Source organism: Danio rerio, chromosome 12 (assembly GCF_052040795.2).
Source record: "Danio rerio strain M-AB ecotype USA chromosome 12, GRCz13ab, whole genome shotgun sequence".
Classification (NCBI taxonomy): domain Eukaryota; kingdom Metazoa; phylum Chordata; class Actinopteri; order Cypriniformes; family Danionidae; genus Danio; species Danio rerio.
In genome coordinates, this window is record NC_141032.1 from 43,533,295 (window position 1) to 43,545,641 (window position 12,347).

General features: G+C 31.1%; 1 protein-coding gene across 10 annotated transcripts in view; it reads left to right on the top strand.

The window, feature by feature from the left end:
* Nucleotides 1–12,347, top strand: part of LOC101886358 (cadherin-18) — a 444,602-nt gene that overhangs the window by 323,823 nt on the left and 108,432 nt on the right. For all 10 annotated transcript variants that reach the window (XM_087276878.1, XM_087276881.1, XM_087276879.1 and 7 more), the window contains one exon: nt 1,059–1,178. In XM_087276878.1, the coding sequence (XP_087133004.1) occupies nt 1,059–1,178 (120 nt within the window). The remainder of the gene's footprint in view (nt 1–1,058; nt 1,179–12,347) is intronic.

Consider the following 12,347-nt stretch of genomic DNA (forward strand, 5'->3'; position numbering starts at 1 on the left):
TGATTCCCAAGAAATGCTAGAATTGATGCAATGTATACAGTTTTGGATAAAAAATTATTTTAAAAATCTGCAAAAGCAATAAAACTAATTGCACTTCTGCAAAAACTCATTAACCTCTTAAGGCCCAAGCAATTTTTTATATGCATTTTTTATTTCTCTTTGCTATTTGGACTTAGTGGAACCTAATTAGCATAATACCCAATTATCATCTTTTGATATGATGCACTTTTAGAGTAAAATGATGTCAATATATGTGGACTTGTGGTCTAAATTTCTATTAAACACAATAAATTCACCTAATAGAATGAAAAACTTAATTTCTGCCTTGACCACAGCAGTTTTTTTCTGACTGTTTTTAATGCATTAATAACACACACACATTTTTTCAATAAAACTAATTGCACTTCTGCATAAACTCATTAACCTCTTAAGGCCCAAGCAATTTTTTATATGCATTTTTTATTTCTCTTTGCTATTTTGACTTATTGAAACCTAATTAGAATAATACCTAATTATCATCTTTTGATATGATGTACTTTTAGAGAAAAATTATGTCAATAAATGTGGACTTGTGGTCTAAATTTCCATTAAACACAATAAATTCACCTAATAGAATGAAAAACTTAATTTCTTTTTTTCTGACTGTTTTAATGCATTAATAACACATACACACACATTTTTTCAACATGTTTTGACCATCAGTAAAAACTATTTTTTTTTTTTGTCCATTTTGGACAGTTAAAATAGTGTTTGGGACATTTTATATGCTGCAAAACATTTGCAGGATGACACTGTATGTCTGTAAGAAAATACAAATCATAAGGCCTAAGACGGCGACGCGGTGGCGCAGTAGGTAGTGCTGTCACCTCACATCAAGAAGGTCACTGGCTGGGTCAGATTCGAGTCACTTTTAAAAGATGATGTAAGCTGGTAATAAAAAAAACGGATACAGTAACAAAATCGGAATTGACCTTCAAAATATGCAGTGTAAATGCAGCCAAAGGGTTAAGTATATTTATATACCCTTTATAAATCAACTTTTGTTATGTGTTTTGCAGGTACATCAGTTTTTCAGGTGACGGCGACAGACGCCGATGACCCTACATATGGAAACAGTGCCCGGGTGGTGTACAGCGTTCTACATGGACAACCGTACTTCTCCGTCGACCCTAAAACCGGTAAATCCATGACTTTCAGTTCATGTTTGCGATAGTGAATCGATACAAAGTGCTTTCTGTGGCTTTAAAAAGCTGTTGCAATTTGTGGAATAGGTGTACAATTAAGAACTACAGCCAGCAAATCTCCCCTAGCTTTTCATCCTGAGTTGTTCATATTACACGCTGAATTTTGTTCCTCAGAAAACAGCTGTGAGCAATGCAACAAACCACCAGCACCCTTCACTATGCTGAAATACAGCTTGACATGTGTGCAGTATTGTTTGGATCGCGGCTCCATAATGGAGAGCATCCCTTGAGGACGAGGTGGAGAGAACATTGTGTAAAGGCTTTCAGGGATAAAGACAGACACTGGAAGAGAGACAACAAGACTCGGAGTGCTTTGAGATGGATTTGGTGTTCGTTAGAGGAGGACATTGTTTGAGGGTTTTTGCAAGTTACCATTAAATCTTAATGGAGGCACCTTTTTGTTTTTGTGTGGTGGAGAGAATAGAGGAAGAATGGAAGTGGGGAGGAGAATAAAAAGAAAGAATGAGGAAGCTTGGCGGGGACAATGAAGGAAGAGAGGAAGAAGTGAAGGATAGGAAGGCATGAATGATGAATAATGGAAGAAAGAAAAGCGTGAAGGAAGTGAGAAACAAAAGAAGGGAGGATGTAAAAATTAGTGTTGCCAGATACTGGAAAAATATGCAATGTTCAAATTGGGAGGTCAAAGCATTGTTTATGCTGCTTGTTTAAACTACTTATTTGAAATAAGCATGAATATTAATTTTTTTTAGACAATGTAATTGTTTTTTGTTCAATTTATTTAATTTTTTTTAAAACAATTGTTAATCAATTTGTGTTGGGACAACTTGAACGAATTGTGTGGAACCTAGCTCTTCAATGGTGTTGTTGAGTATTGCGATAATGATATGAAAAGGTCAGTTACAAAAACCTCAAAGTGAAATCTGAAAATTCCTTTGAAAATGAAAATGTTTTTCTCAGCCTCTTTTCTTTACAGTATGTTGAGTTATTTCACTTTAAAAGGAGACTAAAAACAGGACTTATTTTTTGCCATAAAAGTGATATTACTAAACCTACACAAGAAAACTTCAGGCAGCATTTAGAGGTTTTTGCATCTGAACTCTTTATATTTCTTACAATTTAAAATTTTCCTAGAAAAATGCTATTTTTGTTAGCTATGTTTATCTAATCTATCAAATTTAGAAGAAAATATAACATTACAGAAATGAAAAAGACACAAAGAACGGAAAATGCATAAAGAAAAGAAAACAATGGAACTGGAAGGAAGGGAGGTAAGTAAGTAAGTTTAAGTAAGGAAGGAAGGAGAAAAAGAAGGAAGGAAGATGAAATAAAGAGAGAATATATAAAGAAAAGTGAGATGAGAGAAAAGAGGAAACACATAATATAAAAAAAGAAATATAAAAGTAGAAGTAGAAGGAGGAAATTGAAAACAGAAATAAACTGATGAAAGGACTGTAAAATAGGAAGTATAACAAGGCGGAGATTATTATGAGATAGAAATGAAAAAAAGACACAAAGGAGAGAAAAAAGTAAAGGAAGGCATGGAACTGCAAAGAAGGAAAAGATAAATGAAAGTGAAATGGTGGAAGAATTAAAATAAAACAAAAGATAAAATAAAGGAAAACAGAAAGGAAGGGGAAAATAAGGGGGAAACAAGCAATGAGAGAAATAAATAAGAAGAAAAAGAATAAAATGGGAAACAGAAAAAGAATGAAAGAAAATATTACATTTTAAAACTAAATATAATAAGGCATGAATAAAGGAATGAGAGAAGGAAGGAAGAGAAAGAAGGAAGGAAGGAAAGAAAAAAGCTGGAAGGAAGGAAGGAAGTAAAGAAAGAAAGAAGGAAGGAAGGAAGCTAGGAACAACAGAAGGAAGAAAAAAAATTTAAATCAATCAACAAATGTGAGCAATAAGGAAAAGTAATTAAAGAAAAAAACAATTAAAGAAAAAACATAAAGGAAGTTAAAAAAAAAGGAAAAATGGAAAAAAGAAAAATAATAAAATAACCTTACTAAATAAAGAAGTAAAATTTAAGAAGGTAGAAATGAAAACACAGGAAAGGAAGAGAAAAAATAAAGCAAAGATAGAATAAAAGAACTAAGAATAAATTAAATAATGATCCTGCGAGTATGCAACCAATCATTTCCCAGTGGCTGAATTTAGATCCAGCTATACACTATGTATTCATGGAATGTCCTGTTAGCAAATGTTTATGTCAGATTTCAGAGGTTTAATGGGTTGCAAACATTGACCTTACAGCAAGAAACATTTGCACACAATCCTCTGACATTATGCATGCAAAATCTGCAAGTGGTTTCTTAAGAACCTTCTCTCTATCTGTAGTGCTGAACAGCAATCTGAAGAATATGATGCTACTAAAAGAAAAATACTCTCTGTCCGTGGTGCTGAAATACAATTGCAGTGTCTTTATTTTGGTGTTGCCGCTGTCCATAGTGCTGAAACCATAATTGAACTCTTATTTGCTGGTGCTAAAAAAAAAAAAGAAAAAAAAAAGCATACCTTAATTAGTACTTTACCGTGCTGAAAGGTAAATAGAAGCTTTACATATTTCAGCTCTGTCCTTGGTGCTGAAATACAAACGCTGTGTCTTTGTGGTTATCTTTTATAGAGATGCTTTAGTCTGATTAACACTTTTTGGTGCTGAAAGAGATATAGAAGCAGTGTATATTCCAGCTCTGTCCATGGTGCTGAAAGAGATATAGAAGCAGTATATATTCCAGCTCTGTCCATGGTGCTGAAATAGAAACCAGCTTCAGCCTGTGTGTATACAATGTGCTGTCCATGGTGCTGAAATACAAGCACAATTTCTTTATTGTTTTGTTGTTGCTGTCCATAACACTAAAACTATATTAAAATGTCTTATTTGCAGGTGCTGGTCGTGGTGTTGAAAACAACATGCCATAATTAGCACTTTTACTGAGAGGGTGCTCGCTGCAGAGCCATTTGAGGAGAGGTGAGCTCCAGAGAGGGGGAGCATGAGCTGTCGCTCCTCCTCCTGTAAGCTGTTTTAATGCGTACACCAACCCCACCCCTAACCCTACCCCCAGTGACATCACTCGTAGAAGAAGTGCAAAAAAGGTGGAGCTCAAGCTTAAGCTCCCCCTCTCTGGAGCTCACCTCTCCTCAAATGGCTCTGCAGCGAGCACCACTTGCTTTTACTCTTCTACTCAGACAAACACCTATAATTAGGCTCACACAAAAATCTGTGCCCAGATAATTCCTCACATTTTTTAACCCATAATTCAGTCTATTTATTTACTTATTAAAATGATTAAGATTGATTTTATCAATTTTATTATATAATATGCAGATGTTTTATGATTTATGTACAATATAGTTTGTAAAGTAATAGTTTTGACTGTTTGAAGACATATTATATGGAAGACACAACCTTTTAATAGTGAAAAGTTTGATTTTTTTTTTTTTTTTTTTTTATAAAAATAATAATAGTTTAAAATGGTATATTGTCTGGGTTTGAATTGGAATGTCTGTATTGTCCCCGAGGAGCAATTTGCTTAACTGCTATAACCGACACATCAACACTCAAACAAACATAAAAATATCAGTAAACAATAAAATTAATCATAATAAAACGACATATTAATATACAGGGTGATTAAAAAAAATACCACAACTTTGAAAATCGAGAACTCTGAAAAGAAGAAAATAAGAGCTAAGCTCTTTCTGTCTTCAATTTAAGGAAGCTCTGAAGTTTCACATTAAGGAATTAAAAGAAGAAATAACTGCAGCTATCCAAACTGTTATGCCTGAGATGCTACAGAGTCTGGAACGAATTTGAGTATCAGGTTGATGTCACTGGAGTGTCTGGAGGGGGTCATATTGAACATCTATGAACTTGTTTTCTACTGAAAAAACTTTAAGTACTCTTCACATTGATTAATTACCCAAAGCTTGTTAGGTAACCCAACTGCAGTTGGAGCAAATTAATGTAAGTATCTGTTGGACCTAACACATCTGGAATACACATACCTTCCACCTTATAGCAGGAGACAAAAGTGGGTTGTTCTCATCTACTAAAATGTACATACATGTACCTCTGTATGACCCTCATCTCATACACCTGCCCAATGCTGTTAAGAATCGTGCCTTAAAATCTTTTGAGATAGGTTAACAATTTTTGTAAGTCTGTGTGTGCTTGTTACCCTCAAGTTACCATACTAGCATATTACTGCAAGAGTTAAAAGAGACTCAATATATGAAGAAGAGACCTATCCACATTAAATCTTTTCAACTTTCTTAAATAGATTCACCACTAATTCACCTTTTTTTCACATATAAAATGTGTGTTTGCCTTAGTTCAAGATATCATCCAGGGGTGCGTTTCCCCAAACGTGTAACGACGTAACTCGCGGCTGAACTATCATAGTACGATGCATTGGTTGGGAAAAGAACGATGTAGTGACGAGTGTTTCCCAAAACCCGTAGTTTCTCTGTCGCAGATCCTTCATTTGAACCACATTAGTTATAATGTAAAAGGCCCATAATGATGCTCTAAATGGAATGAAGTAACTACTTCTTTTAAGAAGAACCCCATTATTTATTTGTGCAAATTATATTGTTTTACACGCACATACATTTACAAAAAATCCGATGTTAGTTTTGCTAAAAACATGCACTTTTTTTTTCCATATTAGTTGAAATATGTGTAAATAGCACATAGAGGGTCTGTGTTTCCTTTACAAATATTATTGAGAACATTATATATTCTTTTCTAAAACAAAAATCACTTACAAAAGCTAACAAATATTCTAATATCATATATAAATCATATGAATAAATAATTAAATGAATAAATAATGAGGCTGCTTATTATGACATGAAATGTAATATTTATTATTTATTTGAAAATCCTATGTTAATAATAATATTAATAATATTAATGATGCAGATGATAATGATTATTATTATTATTATTATTATTAATTTTTTTTATTATTATTATTATTATTAAGTAGTATATTGTTTATTTTTATTTTTTGAAATGTCTACTTTTACAATTTGACACATACAAACCACTGCATAACATTTTTTAACCAACAGGCCCATGTTATATAAAGTACAGATATTTATACTTATAATAAATAACCTACTTTAAATTAAAAGCATTAACGTGTGCTATGTTTTTTTGCTTTCACAAGCTTTGGAGACGTAACATAAATTCCGCTTTTAAATAATCAGTCACCTTTAGCTTTCATCATGAGTCTGTGTTCAAAATGACATCAATGTTTTCAAAGTGCATTGCGAAGGGAGAACAATTGTAAACATGAAGATCGCTAAAACTGAACTGTAAAAATAGTTTGAAAGCTAATTACACCTAAGAGAGATGACCTTTTTTATTTTTAATTCCAAGTTTAAATGTTAGAATGTTCTAAATGAATAGGGCATAGGGGGGAATAGAACACAACCAGGAACAATGTTTCTAACAACAGCTCCAGAGGTGTAGTTGCAAGTGCACAAGTTTGGGGTGCAGTTTGTGAATGTTTGTTGGAACGATGGATTTTGGGAAACGAAAAATTAACAAACTATATTTGTATCAATGGAACTTGCGACCTTTGTTGGCTAACGATGTTTTTTGGGAAATGCACCCCAGGATGGTGTTCAGGTATTTATACTCACACACTGTCTCAACAACAGGACCATTTATACTATAGGAGTAGCATTAAAATTAGAGCTACAGCGAAAACCAATAAGCATCTCCTTATTTTTTGAGACATTCAGTTCTAAGATATTAAAAAAAAGTAATAATCTGCCAATATTTTTTGCTGTTATTTTACAGACTTATTTCTCTCGCTATATTATTTCCTATACATTATATTATTTCAAACTACTAATAAATGTCAATGAAAGTCACTTTGTTAAACTGAGTAATTGAATTTTCAACATCAGAAGTCGACAGAACTGAGATCAAGCGCCCATAATGCAATTCACAACCGTAAATAAATGATCAACACCAATGAATCACAAAATACAGGAACTGTTAATTAACAGATTTTTTTTACAGCGCAATACAACTTTGCGAGCGTGATCAAATACACTTTTCAGTTATTGTTTGTTGACATTTAGTAAAGTGTGCTGCACTTTTAGACTACTAATATCCTGGAGGCCCGTTTTTTGCATAGTTCAGCTCCAACTTCCTTCAACACACCTGCCTTGATGTTTTTAGTATACCTAAAAACAGCTTTATTAGCTGATTCAGGTGTGTTTTATTGGTGTTGGAACAAAAATATGCAGGACACTGGCCCTCCAGGGCCAAGTTTGGACACACCTGACTTAACTACTTATTTTACTATATTAAAAAATTAAATAAATACATAAAAAATCATCATATAATTCAAGGATCTTCCCCCAAACACTTTCTGACATCCTGTCCATCGTAAATTAGGGTAATATAATCATGTTTATGTGTTCATCTGTAAAGAACAATGCAGCAGTTTGCAAAGAAAAAAATAAAAAAGTAAAGAATATTCATAACTTTCAAAAGCACGTCGGCATATCAATGACTTTGGTGAGAGTTTTTCGGAGATGAAATGCTTAATGGAATTGTGGCGGGACAGAGTATCAGCATTGCCAGACTGGGTTTATTTTAGATGCTGTACAAGGACTTAATGCTTTCAGACAGGAGACATGAGAACCGATTCAAGGGAATTGTGCAAAGAAGAGAAAAAAAGACAAGAAAGATTGACTTAGTCTTGCTTTACTGCATTGCCTGTTAGTGATACTTCACTTTCAATCTCTCACAAACTACCTTTCGGGACATTTAATACCGCAGACACAAATATCCCATTTGAAGATGTGTAAATTGAATATACTGCCAGAGTGAATTTTGAGTACTTAAAAGTCATCACGGAATTAAATCAATGCTTTATTATTACATGTGATTATTCATGGTAATTTAAAGTATTCGTATAATAAATGTTTACTGACAGAGAAAAATGTAATAATGCATATAAAAATAACATTTAATATTAATATGTATCTGTATTGCATCTAATACACAGCTATTAAAACTGTAAAGCTATTAAAGTATGTCTTGAAAATTCACTAGATATGCAATATTTACTAGGTATAAAAATAAAATGTCCATATTTTTTTATTTAAAAATGTCTGATAAAATTTTGTTCTGGTTTTAAAATAATAATTAGAAATAAATATTTTATTTATAGTTTTCCCTCCTAAAATGACAGCTAGTCAGAATATGTATGTATGTATTTATTTATTTATTTATTTATTTATTTAGTCTCTTGTTTGTTTGTTTATTTATTTAGCCATGTGTTTGTTTATTTATTTAGTCATTTGTTTGTTTATTTGTTTATTTATTTATTTAGCCATTTGTTTAGTTATCTATTTAGTCTCTTGTTTGTTTTTTTATTTAGCCGTTTGTTTGTTTGTTTGTTTGTTTGTTTGTTTGTTTGTTTGTTTGTTTGTTTAGATGGTTGGGTGGTTGGTTGGTAGGTTGGTTGGTTGGTTGGTTAAAAATCAAGTTTATTTACCGCAATATTGATTTCTTAATTCTACAGAAGTCAATACATTGATCTTAATGTTAACATCTAAAAACTTCTAACATTTTGCTGTTTTTATACTTTTGTTCTAAATAGCTATTATATATATATATATATATATATATATATATATATATATATATATATATATATATATATATATATATATATATATATATATATAATTTTTTTTTTTTTTTTTTTTTTTTTTTTTTGTATCGTATAATTTTACTTTTTACTTTATTTTTACATTTATTTTTATTATTAATTATTTTTTAATTAATTAATTTATTTATTTATTTATTATTTATTTAAAAAATTATTTTATTCTATTATTACTTTTTTTTTCATTTTATTGGTATAACATTATTTTCAAATTAAAACTAAAATTGAAGTGGTCTCTTTTATTCAAGTTAATGCTTGTATATGTATATATATATGTATGTGTCAAAATTAATAATTTCTTCGGTGCACCGCGATGCAGACGCGGACAATTCGCTATCGGTTCAGTAATAATCATAACCGGTTATTACTGACGTCATTTACCTCATATGCGCTCTGTCGTGAGGGAGGCGATCGCGAGTATTTACAACACCTGCCGCTTATCAGTGTCGCTCATCTGTGAAGAGCGCAGCGCGCAAGAGCCAATCGCAAACGTTTTTGTTGAGGGTGTGACCAATCAAAGAGGTGTAAGAGAACTAGATAAGGATAAGAAATTGAGCTCGATATTTATATTTGTTTATATTATTTGCTTAATGCTCGTTTTGTTTAAAGTTATAGTTTATATATCTGACTGTTTGTATTAAATGACAAAATTGTATTACAAATAATATAGAAATATAAATATATTCATACATTTTAATACAAGAACTGCTGCTGTGAAGAAAATATAAAACTGTGTATGAAAAGCACCGTCAATGCACCGTGATGCACCAAAATATCGAATTGAACCGAATCGATAACAATCGTAACCGAACCGTGAGACTAGTGTAGGTTCACAGCTCTATATATATATATATATATATATATATATATATATATATATATATATATATATATATATATATATATATATATATTTCACAAGTGTTTCCAAATATAATTGTCACAATCATCAGCGATCCAGGCTTGCAGATCACCGGTAAACAAACACTTTTACTCTGACTACAATCCTGTCATGCACCTGTTCTGATTCACCTATGATCACACATAGCTGGAATCTGATGGACTCATTACACAGACTATTTATCAAACTTGCACACACACACATTGCTGTGTTTTGTTTTATTAGTCTTGTCAATAGAAATGCTGCATTTGGATCCTTTGCTTTGTATCAATAATTATTTCGATTTTTCATTGAAGATAACATCTAAAACCGCATTGACAGCTCTATCGTGATTTATCCTTACAGATAGTATCAAATTGAGGGAAAAATTGAAAGTGTTGTATGAATATTGAATATTGTAGTAGAATTTTTTTATTGTATACAATTGACTGTATGAAAAGATCAAAAAAGGAAGTCTCTCTGTCACTAAAAATCTAATTTTTCATTTCTGGTTATTGTAAAACACAAAAGTGCAAAGATGAGAGGAGACTGAGGTAGTTTTCTTCCTCTGACGGATGTCAAAGGTTTGTTCCAGCACTGTTTGCGGAAGTCCTGACCCAGTGGTGTGGGTGTTTATGTATATTCTGCCTTCAATCTATAGAATTTATTTATGCATGAAGCCTTAGGTCATGTTTGCAAGACTTTCTGAGATTTTTCTTTTCTTTGCATAAGTAGTAAATATATTCAGATTGATAGTGGAGAAGGTTGCTTATAGATTTTTTCTTGATGTTTTTATATATTTATTTTATTAATTTATTTTGCTGTCAACAAGTCTATAACGTGCTGTTTCCATAAGAGGTTTCTGAGGTTTTTATTTGAAAGGTTTTTGTGCTGCTAATAAAACACAAACCTCTACATACATGTTTGTTTGTTTGTTTGTTTGTTTGTTTGTTTGTTTGTTTGTTTGTCTGGCATAATATTTTAACATAAAATCAAAAACAAGCCATGATTTTTATTTTATTATTACTCTTTTTTTAGCATATTATATTAAAAACATTCCATGATTTTATTTTTATTTTATTTTATTTTATTTTATTTTATTTTATTTTATTTATTTATTTATTTATTTATTTATTTATTTATTTATTTATTTTTTTATTTTTTTATTTATGCATAACACATCAAACACATGCCATGATCTTTGTTTATGTTTGTTTTATTTATTTTGTTTTGTTTTGTTTTGTTTTTATTATTTTATTTTATTTTATTTTGTTTTATTTTATTTTATTTTATTTTATTTTATTTTATTTTATTTTATTTTATTTTATTTTATTTTATTTTATTTTATTTTGGCATAATAAATAAAAATATATAACATGATTTTTTGTTGTTTTTCTAAAAATAAAATCTACATCTAAAAATCACTCTCAGAATTTATATTGATTATAGTTACATCAAAGTAAAAACAAAAACTGTTAAAATAGTCGACTGTGGAAGGGTAATTCTACGGTCAAGAGTTCTGATTGTTGTTTTCCATCCACAGTTTACAAAACTCTTGACATCCAATCATAAAACTCACAATTAGGAAGTCAAACGCTGCTCATTTCAACACAGCTAATGTTCAGTGGGTCTCAAATCATCTGCTGGAAATAAGCTGCTATCACCTTGCGCCCTTTATTGCGCTATTGAATGGCTTGACTGGTAATTGGCGGCTAAACGCTTTCTCTCAGGATGTCAGAGCACACAAATATAGATGACAAGCAGGATTAAAAACTTTGGATGAGGCACCTGAGGAGATGGAGAAGAAGCTGACATGAATCAATTCAGGCGAGAGGAGGCTAGTCGATAGTCAATCTGGCTTTGATTATATGGTAAGCACGGCCGTATTGTTTTGAGCAGGATAAGATGATTGTGGTCATTAGGTCAGCAGACGCACACTGAAAGAATAACAAAGTCAGGGGCAAAAACAAAAATAAGGACATGTCATTTCATAGGATGATGCTTTTTTTTATTTTGATGCAATGAGTATATTTCATATTATGTGTTGGACTTTCAGTTTGGGGAATGTCCGTTCAAAAGTACTGATAAAAATCCCTTCAAGTAACTGTTTTGTTTTGTTTTGCTTTGTTGCATGCACTGACTACATTTTAAAGTATCTGTTGTACTTTCGGTTAGGGAAACATCCATTAAAAAAACAAAAAAAAATCAATAAAACTATTTCATTTTTTATTTTATTATTATTATTTTTTTAATTATTATTGTTTTCTGCATGCAATGACTTGTTTTGTTTTGCTGTGCGCCGACTACATTTTATGGTATCTGTTGCACTTCTGGTTTAAGGAATGTCCTTTGAAAAAAACGGAAAAAATTACTAGAGCTATACTAATAACCATTCTTATTATTATTATTATTATTATTATTATTATTATTATTATTATTATTATTATTATTATTATTATTATTATTAATATTATTGTTGTTGTTGTTGTTGTTGTTTTCTGTATGCAATGACTAGTTTTGTTTTGCTGCATGCCCCGACTAAATTTCATATTGTCT